This window comes from Salvelinus namaycush, chromosome 4 (assembly GCF_016432855.1).
Source record: "Salvelinus namaycush isolate Seneca chromosome 4, SaNama_1.0, whole genome shotgun sequence".
Taxonomy (NCBI): Eukaryota; Metazoa; Chordata; class Actinopteri; order Salmoniformes; family Salmonidae; genus Salvelinus; species Salvelinus namaycush.
In genome coordinates this window covers 10,120,344-10,136,594 of record NC_052310.1, presented here as the reverse complement: position 1 = coordinate 10,136,594, position 16,251 = coordinate 10,120,344, and the positions used below count along the sequence as shown (strand labels likewise).

Sequence of the window (16,251 nt, the reverse complement as noted above, 5' to 3'; positions counted from 1 at the left end):
TGTGTAGTGGTACAGTACATTCGCAGCGCTACACACCCTAGCTGTAAGCTATTATGAATATTCATTAAACACTAGCAATGAAAGCTTAACTGACAGTTTCCATATCGCCTCTAACCCCTTCAGAAAATACATCAACAGTTTAGCGTTCTCTTAAATACCTTAACATCTCCACAAAGAGACATTAACGAAGAGTATTTAAAACAATGTTTTTTCAGTATTTTTTTCAAATTGACTGTACATTGTAACTAAAAAATATGGAGATCTATACAGTCTCTAAGCGGAGAAGAGGAAATCCTGTGCTCTGACCATATGACCTCATAAAAGAGGAAATCCTGTGCTCTGACCATATGACCTCATAAAAGAGGAAAGCCTGTGCTCTGACCATATGACCTCATAAAAGAGGAAAGCCTGTGCTCTGACCATATGACCTCATAAAAGAGGAAAGCCTGTGCTCTGACCAAATGACCTCATAAAAGAGGAAATCCTGTGCTCTGACCAAATGACCTCATAAAAGAGGAAAGCCTGTGCTCTGACCATATGACCTCATAAAAGAGGAAAGCCTGTGCTCTGACCATATGACCTCATAAAAGAGGAAAGCCTGTGCTCTGACCATATGACCTCATAAAAGAGGAAATCCTGTGCTCTGACCATATGACCTCATAAAAGAGGAAATCCTGTGCTCTGACCATATGACCTCATAAAAGAGGAAAACCTGTGCTCTGACCATATGACCTCATAAAAGAGGAAAACCTGTGCTCTGACTATATGACCTCATAAAAGAGGAATCCTGTGCTCTGACCATATGACCTCATAAAAGAGGAAAACCTGTGCTCTGACTATATGACCTCATAAGAGGAAAACCTGTGCTCTGACTATATGACCTCATAAGAGGAAAGCCTGTGCTCTGACCTATGACCTCATAAAAGCACAGAGCACTGTCATAGGCTACATCATTTGACATGTCTACTAGTTTCCGCGGCTCCACTTTGATCAAATAATAGTCTACATGACAGTCCTGTCCATGTAGAGTACCTGTATTCCTCCTGGGTGAAAACTGGTATGATGGAGGGTTGCAGGACAGTGATAACCACCAGGGTCTTGTTGACTTTCATTGGCTCCCCGTCGTCATAGGCAACAATAACCAGCTGAAGATGGAAATAAAATCAATTTGTTGAATCGATGAAGTGGAACATGGGGTGTCACTCAAAAGCCCCCTCAAATCAGTAATTGTAAATGGGTATGTACTCACACTAAACACTAGATTGGGCTCTTCATTGAGGTTGACTCGTGTGATTACGCTGCCTGTGACTTCATCCACGTCAAAGATGCTGCCACTGTAAGGGTCCTCATTCAGGTCCAGTCTGTAACGCACGCGGCTGGCAGGGGTGCCCTGTGAACAGGAAAACACACACCTCCTGTTCATTTATCTGCAATGACAGGAAGATCACAACCAAATGCATAAGGACTATCTACCCAAAGCTCTAAGGCAGGGAGGCGACGACTCGGTTGGGTGTCTAGATCATTTCGGGCGGTGAAGTGAGTGGGAAATGGAACCTGATGAACGGGGGCTTAGTGTGAAATCTGCTCAATAAATCACTCAAAGGTAGTGCACTATATAGGTAAAAGGGTGCTAATTGGAGCACAGCTCTCTCTCTCTCTCTCTCTCTCTCTCTCTCTGTGTCTCTCTCTGTGTCTCTCTCTGTGTATATGTGTGTGTGTTGCTTTTCCATGATCAAATAGCTTCTTGAGATGCTAAGACACTGCTTGTGCCCAGTAGCTTAGCTGGCAGCAAAGACCAAGGAGATTAGTCTTCCCCAGTCAATAGCCAGTCATAAGCAGGCTTGCAGTGTCTTCCTTTGTTTGAATAGAGAGAAAGCTACACTTTCAACAATAGATTTTTCTTTAGCTTCCTCAACTTTCACAGTGTGTGATCATAACATTTAGTGACAAAGCAACTACTCTGCTTATCAGATTGATTAAAGGGGGAGGGGTTCTCTCTGGTGTGGGGTATTCAATAATACCAGTATAATGAATGCTGATTGTGTAGCTTGTTCATAGGATCGTGTTAATTGCGTATCACATATAAAACATTATTAGACAAGATGAGAAATGAGAGGAGTAATTGAACTCCTGATATCAGAAGCCCAACAGAGTGTGATTACCTTCCTCTCATTAACAACTGATCTTCTCTATTGTGACACCAAACCTTCCCTCCCTGCATGAATACTGAACAGTCGGGAGAAGACATAGCACAGCTTGCACAGCGCACTGAATTCCCTTGTGAGATGTTCGATAAAACAACAGAACAGAACCAAAGAGACTTGACTTGAGTCTCATCCAGCTTTGACTTGAGTTTCAGAAAGTAATATCTCTTTGAGGACCAACTTGGACATAGGATAGATTATACTAGAAAAGCTCATTTTAAAGGCAGACCATTGTCCCTGACATGCTGAGGACAGTGGAGGGAACAGTGACACCGTGACATACAATCTGCATTGTGGACCAGCATTCTCAGACTTCCACCCTCTTATCTGTCAACAAACTTGGATGGAGAGAAAGAAAGAAAGAGAGCGAGAGAGACAGAGAGAGGTAGAGAAAGAGCGAGAGAGGATGGAGAGGGGGGAGGAAGGGAAGTAGCCGAAATAGAGAGTGAAAACAAGAGGGAGGGAGTTTCTCTGCTCCGTCTCCTCGCCTGAATTCATGACCAGGAGTGACCTGTGTGTGAGACTGGGGGGCTAGCCTGCTTTGAGGCTCTAGTCAGGCTAGGTGCCAGGAAGGCTCTGTGGCGTCTCCATCTCCCTCCCCGTCTCTTTCAGTGATTCATCTCGCAGCTCAGCTTGAGAACCTGCCTTTCCTGTCATCTCAGAACTGCTTTACATACTACTGAGAGAGAGAAGTGATGCGGAGTGGGGCGCTGGCAGCACCAGTCCCAGCCCAGCCAGGGCCTCCCACCCATGCTGAGAGATATCACAGGGGCTCAGCCTGCCAAGCCTGCCAGGCAGAGGTGGTCTCCAGCGGGGCAAGCCTGGACCTCCGATGGGGCTCTCTACTCTTCCTTTCCTCTGCTCAACTTTTGTTTTTCTGTCCTGTTTTCTTCCCTCCTCTACTACCGACTGCTGTGACCAATAACACAATTCTTTAGAATAACTTGACCTATAACAGGACAGGTAAGTTAAAGAGGAAACTGCCTCTATACAGTAAGCTCTGTCCTACTGTACCACTATGCACTAGCTACATATGGAATATTATCTATGTGTTTGAGAAATGCCTTAGACTATTTCCACCGCATATCAACTGACTGTTATCATTCATGAATAACATTTGCTCTGTGCATTATTTGTTCTGAGAGATCGTAAGTCATCTACCAATGTGACGGGTGAATTTGTGAAATCAAGCGTTTAATACCATTGTATATTCAGGAGCTTGTTGCCGAGGCACGGATAATTCTCCACGCCTTGAGACGTCGGCTTGGTAACACTGGTATTATTTTTTCAGGCCACAGGCCAATGAAATCCCACGACACAGTAAGCATGTGGAATATTCTCCTATACGACATGCAGAAGGCAGATTGCTTTCTGCCTGCAGGTCCACCCATGGCTATAAGATGTAAGAACATGTAGTGACATCAACCTCTGTCATGAATAACCATCTATAACTCATGTATGAATAAACAAATCCACCAACACAAAACATTATAAATAAATGAAAGCCCAAAATGATGAGACTTTTCCTCCCACAGAAATAATAGCATAACATAACCAAAACACAATGCAAAATCTCCAGCTCCGACCGACGCACACGATCTGGACAGAAGTATGTGGACACCTGCTCATCGAACATCTCATTCCAAAATCATGGGCATTAACATGGAGTTGGTCCCCCCCTTCGCTGCTATAACAGCCTCCACTCTTCTGGGAAGGCAATCCACTAGATGTTGGAACATTTCTGATAGGGGGACTTGCTTCCATTCAGCCACAAGAACATTAGTGAGGTCAGGCACTGATGATGTTGGGTAATTAGGCCTGGATCGCAGTAGGCGTTCCAATTCATCCCAAAGGTGTTCGATGGGGTTGAGGTCAGGGCTCTGTGTAGGCCAGTCAAGTTCTTCCACATCGATCTCGACAAACCATTTCTGTATGGACCTCGCTTTGTGCACGGGGGCATTGTCATACTGGAACAGGAAAGGCCTTCCCCAAACTGTTGCCACAAAGTTGGAAGTGCAGAATTGTCTAGAATGTCATTGTATGCTGTAGCGTTAAGATTTCCCTGCACAGGAACTAAGGGGCCTAGCCTGATCCTGTTTCACCAAACGTTACAGTTGGTACTATGCATTCAGGCAGGTAGCGTTCTCCTGGCATCTGCCAAACCCAGATTTGTCTGTTGGACTGCCAGGTGTTGAAGCCTGATTCAGCAGTCCAGCTTTACACCACTCCAGCTGACGCTTGGGATTGCGCATGGTTATCTTAGGCTTGTGTGCGGCTGCTCAGCCATGGAAACCCATTTCATGAAGCTCCCGACAAACAGTTATTGTGCTGACGTTGCTTCCAGAGGCAGTTTGGAACTCGGTAGTGAGTGTTGCAAACCAGGACAGACAGTTTTTACGCGCTATGCGATTCAGCACTCGACGGTCCCATTCTGTGAGCTTGTGTGGCCTACCACTTCGCGGCTGAGCCGTTGTTGCTCCTAGACATTTCCACTTCACAATAGCAGAACTTACAGTTGACCGGGGCAGATCTAGCAGGGCAGAAATTTGATGATTGACTTTTTCGAAAGGTAGCATCCTATGACAGTGCCACGTTGAAAGCCACTGAGCTCTTCAGTACGGGCCATTCTACTGCCAATGTTGGTCTATAGAGATTCCATGGCTGTGTGCTAGATTTTATAAACCTGTCAGCAACAGGTGTGGCTGAAATAGCTAAATCGACTCATTTCAAGGGGTGTCCACATACTTTTGGGCATGTAGTGTATCTAAATCAATAAGCATTCCAACAATGGGACACCATCCTCTGTGCACCATGCTTATTAAATAAAAACACGTCATGCAAACACAACTACAATGAACAAGCACAGTAACCTTTTCTCCTCTAAATCGCTGGCTTGGACAGAGCTGAGTCAATCACTGTCTCACCGGCATCGCCATGGGAGCAGAAACCTGGCAGCCATGTTGTAAAGTTACAGTCAAGCACAGAGCACAGAGCCGTCACATTGTTGTCTACTCACAGGAGGGTCTAGGTCCTCTGCCTGTACCGTGGCGACCACGGTCCCCTTGACTGCGTTGGGAGCTACCATGCCCCTGTACACCACCTGGCTGAACACTGGAGAGTAGTCATTCATATCCTGGAGAAGAAAGAGAGAAACACAACCATGTAATTAGTGAGATAAGTGTCTGAATCAACAGCTCTTTTGACTGTAAAAACCTACTACTGCAACGACTACTACAAACTACTGCTATTTCTGCTACTGCTGCTACTACTACTGCTAATACTACTACTACTACTACTACAAACTACTGCTATTTCTGCTACTACTGCTGCTAATACTACTTCAAACTACTGCTACTACTACTACTAAAAACTACTGCTACTACTACAAACTAATGCTACTGCTACAAACTACAACTAATACTAACAACTACTGCTACTACTACTACCACTGCTAATGCTACTAATACTGATACAACTCCTACTACTACTAGTAATACTGCTACTACTGATACTACTACTACTACCGCCGCTAATGCTACTAATACTGATACTACAACTGCTACTGCTACTACTACTACTATTGCTACTACTACTAATGCTACTAACACTAATATTACTGCTACTACTGCTACTACTACTGCTACTGCTATGACTACTGCTACTACCACTACTACAACTACTGCTACTACTACTGCTAATGCTACTAATACTGACACAACTTCTACTACTGCTACTAAAAACTACTGCCACTGCTACTACCACTACAAACTACTACTACACACTACTGCTACTGCTGCTACTACAACTACTACTACTGCTACTAATACTGACACAACTTCTACTACTGCTACTAAAATCTACTGCTACTACTACTACCACTACAACTACTACTACAAACTACTGCTTCTACTACTACTACTGCTGCTGCTACAACTACTACAACTACTAATACTGCTGCTGCTACCCCAATTAATACTACTGCTAATGCTACTAATACCGATACAACTTATACTACTGCTACTACAAACTACTGCTACTGCTGCTACTACTGCTACCACTACTGCTACTACTAAAAACTACTGCTACTGCTATTACTACAAACTACTGCTACTGCTGCTGCTACTACTAAAAACTACTGCTACTACTACGACTACTACTCCTATTGCTAATACTACTAATGCTACTAATACTGATACTACTCCAAATACTGTTACTAATGCTACTATTGCTTCTACTACTACTACTGATAATGCTACTAATACTGATACTACTATTACTGCTACTAATACTACTACTTTCTATTGCTACTACTACTACTGCTAATGCTACTAATACTATTCCTACTACTACTGCTATTACTGCTACTGCTATTACTACTACAACTGCTGCTACTACTACTATTGCTACTACAGCTACTACAAACTACTAATACTGCTGCTACTACTGCTACTATTACTATCATTGATATTACTACTATTACTAACACTGATACAACTGCTACTGCTACTACTGCTACTACTGCTAATACTGCTACTACTACCACTACTAGTACTGCAACTACTACTGCTACTACTACTACTACTACTGCTACTAGTACTACTACTGCTAAAATCAAATTTACTGGTCACACACATATATACCAGATGTTATTGCGAATGTAGCGAAATGCTTGTGTTCCTAGCTCCAAGAGTGCAGTAGTATCTAACAATACACACAAATCTAAAAGTAAAAGAATGGAATTAAGAAATATATAAATATTGGGACGAGCCATGTCAGAGTGGCATTGACTAAGATACAGTAGAATACAGTATATACATTTAAAATGAGTAAAACAGAATGTAAACATTATTAAAGTGAATGGTGTTCCAGGTCTCTGAACATAGGGCAGCAGCCTCTAAGGTGCAGGGTTGAGTAACCGCTGAACAGTGTTCCAGGTCTCTAAACATAGGGCGGCAGCCTCTAAGGTGCAGGGTTGAGTAACCGCTATTTAATAGTGTGATGGACTTGAGATAGGCCATGCTACCATTACTACTACTACTACTGCTGCTACTACTATTGCTACTACTACTACTACTACTACTACTCATACTGATGCTACTACTACTACTACTACTCATACTGCTGCTACTACTACTGCTACTAGTACTACTGCTCATACCGCTCCTACTACTACTACTACTACTGCTACTGCTGCTGCTACTACTGCTGCTGCTACTACTACTACTACTATGCTATAATAATAATAATAAAGATACCCCTCACATGTGGATGCTTCCAGTTGTCAGAATGAGAACTACTACAATAAGAAAGATAGCCCTCACAGTTAGATGCTCAGCATGAGAAGCATGTCTGTGTAGGCAGGAGTTTGTAAACAGATACCCTCCATTCACATGCTGTATCTTCAAAGTGTTGGATTGATTTCAATATTTTTGTGAATTAGTGAAGTAGCTAGCACCATCCCTGTCACTGCTGCTGGACATGGCAAACAATTTCCCCCTGCTCATCGTTCGGCGGCCTTTACAACTGTCAGCCTGGCCTAGAGAGTCTCCCATTAGCACTTAGGCAGAGCACTAAACCAAAATGTCATACAGAAATATCTAATTTACGTAATTATCAACACCCCTGAGTCAATACTTTGTAGAAACACCTTTGGAGGCGATGAGTCTCTAAGAGCTTTGCACACCTGGATTGTAGAATATTTGCCCATTATTATTAAAAAACATGTTTCAAGCTCTGTCAAGTTAATTGTTGATCATTGCTAGAGAGCCATTTTCAAGCAGATTAAAGTCAAAACTGTAACTAGGCCACTCAGGAACATTCATTGTCGTCTTGGTAAGCAATTTCAGTGTAGATTTGGTCTTGCCAGTGTAGATTTGGCCTTGTGTTTTAGGTTATTGTCCTGCTGAAAGGTGAATTTGTCTCCCAGTGTCTGTTGGAAAGCAGACTGAACCAGGTTTTCTTCTAGGATTTTGCTTGTGCTTATTGCTGTATTCTGTTTATTTTTATCCTAATAAGCTCCCTAGTCCTTGCCGATGACAAGCATACCCATAACATGATGCAGCCACCACCATGCGTGATGTGATGTGTTGTGTTGGATTTTCCCCAAACATTACACTTTGTATTCAGGACAAAATGTTCATTTTTGGCACTCTTACTTAAGTGCATTTGTTGCAAACAGGATGCATGTTTTGTAATATTTGTATTCTGTACAGCCTTCCTTCTTTTCACTCTGTCATTTAGGTTAGTATTGTGGAGTAACTACAATGTTGTTGATCCATCCTAAGTTTTCTCATATCACAACCAATAAACTCTGTAACTGTTTTAAAATCCCCATTGGCCTGATGGTGAAATCCCTAAGCAGTTTCCCTCCTCTCCAGCAACTGAGTTAGGAAGGAAGCCTGTATCTTTGTAGTGACTGGGTGTATTAATACACCTTCCAAAGTATAATTAATAACTTCTCCATGCTCAAAGGGATAGTCATGGTCTACTTTTTTAAATTTTTACACATCTACCAATCGGTGCCCTTGTTTGCGAGGCATTGAAAAACCTCCCTGGTCTTTGTGGTTAAGTCTGTGCTTCAAATTCACTACTTGATTGAGTGACCTTACAGATGTATGTGTGGGGTACAGAGATGGTGTAGTCATTCAAAAATTGTGTTTTTATTGAACACAGAATGAGTCCAAGCAACTTATGCGATTTGTTAAGCACATTTTTACTCCTGAACTTATTTAGGCTTGCCATAACAAAGGGGTTGAATACTTATTGACTCAAGACATTTCAGCTTTAAAATGTTTATTAATTTCTAAAATGTTCAACAAACAAAATTCCACGTTGACATTATGGGGTATTGCGTGTAGATTAGTGACACAAAATCTCAATTTAATCAATTTTAAATTCAGGCTGTAACGCAACAAAATGTGGAAAAAGTAAAGGGGTGTGAATACTTTCTGAATGCGCTGCACACTCAATAGCAGATCATGAGACTTCATTATGGCTGACACAGCGGGGCGTGCAGCGGAGGGACTGTTTTAACTTCAGGCTTGGGAGAGATCATTAGACCATGTGTGTGAACCACAAAAGCAACAGCTTTATATGGAGCTATGCCAAACCCATAGTCACTGGTAGAGGACATCAGTACTCTATTTTCCTAAAGAAGTCTTATTTTCCAAAGACACTGTGTCTGACGACTGAAGAGGCCCAATAATGAGTGCCGCTACTTGGATAGCTTGGGTCAGAACAGAAAACATCTAGAATCTGTCCAGTGGCTGCTCAACTATTCATCATTAAGACGGAGATACATTCTAAAGCATTCAATAGAGTATGTCGTCTCACAAAGTCCAAGATGAGGCCAGGCTAATTCAGGTATCCAAATTACACATGCTTCCCTGGCTTCCTCGTGCTCACAGAATGTATACAAAAAACATCCTTGGTACAGTACCTCGGCTTGTTAATAAAACCTAGCGGTTCTCTGAGTGAGTTTTGCTCTGGCAGAGTGGAAAATGCTGCGGCAAAGAATCTCAACTGTGTTATTGTGTTTCTATCGATGGTTTCCTCATCAAGTCTATACAACCCATAGAAGCGATCTCACAGCTTAATCACTCCGCTCTCCCTCTAGTCTCCACGGACCAGGCATCACATTACATTACCATCCTACACCGCACCGTTCTGTCTCAACAGCAAATAATCATCGATTAGCATCGCCAGACGGAAAGGTACACTATCTGTTTCCCTGCCCTTTAGATACAGGAAGGAGGATGGATACATCTCATTTGTACTTTTCATTCCTTTTCCCATGTTGTTTGGCTGGTAAAACACACAGGTCATCCTATTCGTGACGAGTGAGGGAGTGAGGAGTTAGGAATGAGGGAGTGAGGCAGTGAGAATGCTACTGTACAACTATAATACTGTTCTAATATTCTACTGAACTACTGTAATAATGTCCTACTCTTCTAATAAAATGATGTTCTACTGTACTACTATAATATTGTACTACTGTTCTACTATACTATTGTTCTACTGTACTACCATAATACTCTTCTACTGTAATATTGTACTACTATAATACTGTTCTACTATAATACGGTTCTACTGTAAAACTGTTCTACTCTTCTAATGTACTACTATTCAACTGTTCTAATGTACTACTATAATACTGTCCTACTGTACTACTATACTACTGTACTACTATACAACTGTTCTACTCTTCTAATGTACTACTATTCAACTGTTCTAATGTACTACTATAATACTGTCCTACTGTACTACTATAATACTGTTCTATTGTTCTAATGTACTACTGTAATACTGTTCTACTGTTCAAATGTACTACCATACTACTTTTCTACTGTTCTACTACGATACTGTTCTACTGTACTTCTATAATACTGTACCACTATACTACTGTAGTACTGTTCTACTGTACTACTGTTCAAATGTACTACTATAATACTGTTCTACTGTACTGCTATACTACGATAATACTTCTCTACTGTTCTACTACAATACTGTTCTACTGTACTACTGTACTACAATAACACTGGTTTACTGTACTACTATAATACTGTTCTACAGTCCTACTATAATACTGTTCTAATGTTCTACTGTAATAATGTTCTACTGTTCTACTATAATACTGTTCTACTGTAATACTGTTATACTGTACTACTGTTCTATTATAATAATGTACTACAGTACTAATGTTCTACTATTCTACTGTTCTAATGTACCTCTATGATACTGTTCTACTGTACCACTATAATACTGTTCTACTGTAATACTGTTATAGTGTACTACTGTTCTATTATAATAATGTACTACAGTACTAATGTTCTACTATTCTACTGTTCTAATGTACTACTATGATACTGTTCTACTGTACCACTATAATACTGTTCTACTGTACTACTATAATATTGTTCTACTACAAAACTGCTCTACTGTACTACTGTACTACTATAATACTGTACTACTGTAGTACTGTTCCGATGTACTACTGTTCCACTGTGCTACTGTTCTGCAGTTCACTGTTCTACTGTAGTACTATAATACTGTTCTACTGTAATACTGTTCTAATGTACTACTATAATACTGTTCTACTGTACTACTATAATACTGTTCTACTGTTCTACTATAATACTGTACTACTACACTACTGTAGTACTGTTCCACAGCTCTACTGTTCTACAGTTCTACTGTGCTACTATAATACTGTTCTATTGTACTACTGTTCAACTATAATTCTGTTCTACTGTTTATTTATTCATTTTATTTAACTCTACAAGTCAGTTAAGAACAAATTCTCATTTACAATGACGTCCTACCAAAAGGCCTCCTGCAGGGATGGGGGCCTGGGATTAAAAATAAATACAAGATAAATATAGGACAAAACACATATCACAACAAGAGAGACAACACTACATAAAGAGAAACCTAAAACAACAACATAGCAAGGCAGAAACACATGAGAACACAGCATGGTAGCAACACAACATAACAACAACATGGTAGCAACACAACATGGTAGCAGTACAAAACATGGTACAAACATTATTGGGCACAGACAACAGCACAAAGGGCAATTAGGTAGAGACAACAATACATCACACAAAGCAGCCACAACTGTCAGTAAGTGTCCATGATTGAATCTTTGAAAGAAGAGATTCAGATAAAACTGTCCAGTTTGAGTGTTTGTTGCAGCTCGTTCCAGTCGCTAGTTGCAGCAAACTGAAAGGAGGAGCGACCCAGGGATGTGTGTGCTTTGGGGGACCTTTAACAGAATGTGACTGGGAGAACGGGTGTTGTATGTGGAGGTTGAGGGCTGCAGTAGATATCTCAGATAGGGGGGAGTGAGGCCTAAGAGGGTTTTATAAATAAGCATCAACCAGTGGGTCTTGTGACGTGTATACAGAGATGACCAGTTTACAGAGGAGTATTGAGTGCAGTGATGTGTCCTATAAGGAGCATTGGTGGCAAATCTGATGGCCGAATGGTAAAGAACATCTAGCCACTCGAGAGCACTCTTACCTGCCGATCTATAAATTATGTCTCCGTACTCTAGCATGGGTAGGAAGGTCATCTGAATCAGGGTTAGTTTGGCAGCTGGGGTGAAAGAGGAGCGATTGCGATAGAGGAAACCAAGTCTAGATTTAACTTTAGCCTGCATCTTTAATATGTGCTGAGAGAAGGACAGTGCACCGTCTAGCCATACTCCCAAGTACTTGTATGAGGTGACTACCTCAAGCTCTAAACCCTCAGAGGTAGTAATCACACCTGTGGGAAGAGGGGCATTATTCTTACCAAACCACATGACCTTTGTTTGGGAGGTGTTCAGAACAAGGTTAAGGGTAGAGAAAGCTTGTTGGACACTAAGAAAGCTTTGTTGTAGAGCATTTAACACAAAATCTGGGGAGGTGCCAGCTGAGACTGTATGATCTACATATAAATAGATGAGAGATTCCTACTGCCTGAGCTATGTTGTTGATATAAATTGAGAAGAGCGTGGGACCTAGCATCGAGCCTTGGGGTACTCCCTTGGTGACAGGCAGTGGCTGAGAGCAGATTTTCTGACTTTATACACTGCACTCTTTGAGAGAGGTAGTTGGCAAACCAGCCCAAAGACCCCTCAGTGACACCAATACTCCTAAGCCGGCCCACAATAATGGAATGGTCTACCGTATCAAAAGCTTTGGCCAAGTCAATAAAAATAGCAGCACAATATTGCTTATAGAATCAAGGACAATGCTGACATCATTAGTCACATTAGAAGGGGTGGGAGATGAGGAACTGTACTACTGTACTACTGTTTTACTGTTCTACTACAATGCTGCTCTAATGTTCTACTGTACTACTATAATACTGTTCTACTGTACTACTGTACTACCATAATAATGGTCTACTGTACTACTATACTACTGTTCTACTGTACTACTGTACTACCATAATACTGGTCTACTGTACTACCACAATACTGGTCTACTGTACTACTATAATACTGTTCTACTGTTCTACTATAATACTGTTCTAATGTTCTACTGTACTAATGTTCTACTGTACTACTATAATACTGTTCTACTGCTCTACTGTACTACTAGAATACTGTTCTACTGTACTACTGTATTACTGCTCTACTGTACTACTATAATACTGTTCTACTGCTCTACTGTACTACTATAATACTGTTCTACTGTACTACTACACTACTGTACTACTGTACTACCATAATACTGGTCTACTGTACTACCATAATACTGGTCTACTGTACTACCATAATACTGTTCTACTGTACTACTATAATACTGTTCTACTGTACTACCATAATACTGTTCTACTGTACTACTATAATACTGTTCTACTGTTCTACTGTTCTACTATAATAATGTTCTAATGTTCTACTGTACTATTGTTCTACTGTACTACTATAATACTGTTCTACTGTACTAATGTTCTACTGTACTACTGTTCTACTGTACTACTATAATACTGTTCTACTGTACTAATGTTCTACTGTACTACTGTTCTACTGTACTACTGTTCTACTGTACTACTATAATACTGTTCTACTGTACTAATGTTCTACTGTACTACTGTTCTACTGTACTAATGTTCTACTGTACTACTGTTCTACTGTACTACTATAATACTGTTCTACTGTACTACTGTTCTACTGTACTAATGTTCTACTGTACTACTATAATACTGTTCTACTGTACTACTGTTCTACCATAATACTGGTCTACTGTACTACCACAATACTGGTCTACTGTACTACTATAATACTGTTCTACTGTTCTACTATAATACTGTTCTAATGTTCTACTGTACTAATGTTCTACTGTACTACTATAATACTGTTCTACTGCTCTACTGTACTACTAGAATACTGTTCTACTGTACTACTGTATTACTGCTCTACTGTACTACTATAATACTGTTCTACTGCTCTACTGTACTACTATAATACTGTTCTACTGTACTACTATACTACTGTACTACTGTACTACCATAATACTGTTCTACTGTAATACTATAATACTGTTCTACTGTAATACTATAATACTGTTCTACTGTATACTATAATACCGTGTTACTGTTCTACTGTAATACTGTAATACTGTTTTACTGTTCTACTGTAATACTATAATACTGTTCTACTGTAATACTATAATACTGTTCTACTGTACTACTATAATACTGTATTACTGTTCTACTGTACTACCATAATACTGGTCTACTGTACTACCATAATACTGGTCTACTGTACTACTATAATACTGTTCTACTGTACTACCATAATACTGGTCTACTGTACTACTATAATACTGTTCTACTGTAATACTATAATACTGTTCTACTGTAATACTATAATACTGTTCTACTGTAATACTATAATACTGTTCTACTGTAATACTATAATACTGTTCTACTGTAATACTATAATACTGTTCTACCATTCTACTGTTCTACTGTAATACTATAATACTGTTCTACTGTAATACTATAATACTGTTCTACTGTAATACTATAATACTGTTCTACTGTATACTATAATACTGTTTTACTGTTCTACTGTAATACTATAATACTGTTTTACTGTTCTACTGTACTACTATAATACTGTTATACTGTACTACTGTATTACTGCTCTACTGTACTACCATAATACTGGTCTACTGTACTACCATAATACTGGTCTACTGTACTACCATAATACTGGTCTACTGTACTACTATAATACTGTTCTACTGTACTACTATAATACTGTTCTACTGTTCTACTATAATAATGTTCTAATGTTCTACTGTAATACTGTTCTACTGTACTAATGTTCTACTGTACTACTGTTCTACTGTACTACTATAATACTGTTCTACTGTACTAATGTTCTACTGTACTACTGTTCTACTGTACTACTGTTCTACTGTACTACTATAATACTGTTCTACTGTACTAATGTTCTACTGTACTACTGTTCTACTGTACTAATGTTCTACTGTACTACTGTTCTACTGTACTACTATAATACTGTTCTACTGTACTACTGTTCTACTGTACTAATGTTCTACTGTACTACTATAATACTGTTCTACTGTACTACTGCTCTACTGTACTACTGAGTGTCATTCCGATGCCAACGGCAGGCTAATCTCCATTCAGCAAGTGTCTGGTGGTTAATCTTCTGAAACATAATAAATCAGATGGCCACTGACAAAATAGAGCCCTCAAAAACCTAATGACCATCAAGACATAAAATACCACAGCACTGTACTACAGTATCAATCTGTCAGCTTGTCTTTTGTCAGGCCAGGAGAAATGAGAGGTAGCTGGATGATCATTTATCTCTCTTTAGCTTCGTGGTGATGAGGGTGGCTAGTGGTTTCAGACCAGAGGGATAGATGGGGGAAAGAGAGAGAGCGAGAGAGAGAGAAAGAGTCACACGGCAAATCAACATGGTGAAGTCTGTGGATTCATATAGAAACCGGAACAGTGTTATATTAACACACTGCTTAGCAGTTGTGTAAAATACTTAAGTAAAAATACTTTAAAGTACTACTTAAGTAGTTTTTTGTGGTACTTTTTACTCCATGCATTAACCCTGACACTCAAAAGTACTTTTTGAATGCTTAGCAGAACTGGAAAATGGTCTAATTCACACACTAATCAAGAGAACATCCCTGGTCATCCCTACTGCCTATAGTCTGGCGAACTCACTAAACACACATGCATCTTTTGTAAATAATGTCTGAGTGTGGGAGTGTGCCCCTGGCTATCCATACATTTTTTAAACAAGAAAATTGTGCTGTCTGCTTTGCTTAATATAAGGAATTTGAAAATGTATACTTTTACTTCTACTTTTGATACTTAAGTATATTTGAGCAATTACATTTAGTTTTGATACTTAAGTATATTTAAAACCAAATACTTTTAGACTTTTACTCAAGTACTATTTTACTGGGTGACTTTCACTTTTACTTCAGTAACGTTCTATTAAGTTGTCTATACGTTTACTCAAGAATGACAATTGGGTACTTTTTCCACCACTGCTGTGTAA

The 16,251-nt window shown here is 39.9% G+C and overlaps 1 protein-coding gene across 1 annotated transcript in view; it reads right to left on the bottom strand.

Annotated features, from left to right (window-relative positions):
* Window positions 1-16,251, bottom strand: part of LOC120045354 (protocadherin-15-like) — a 224,467-nt gene that overhangs the window by 62,887 nt on the left and 145,329 nt on the right. The window contains 3 exon segments of the mRNA XM_038990233.1: window positions 1,033-1,145; window positions 1,250-1,390; window positions 5,221-5,337. Of these exon segments, the coding sequence (XP_038846161.1) occupies window positions 1,033-1,145; window positions 1,250-1,390; window positions 5,221-5,337 (371 nt within the window).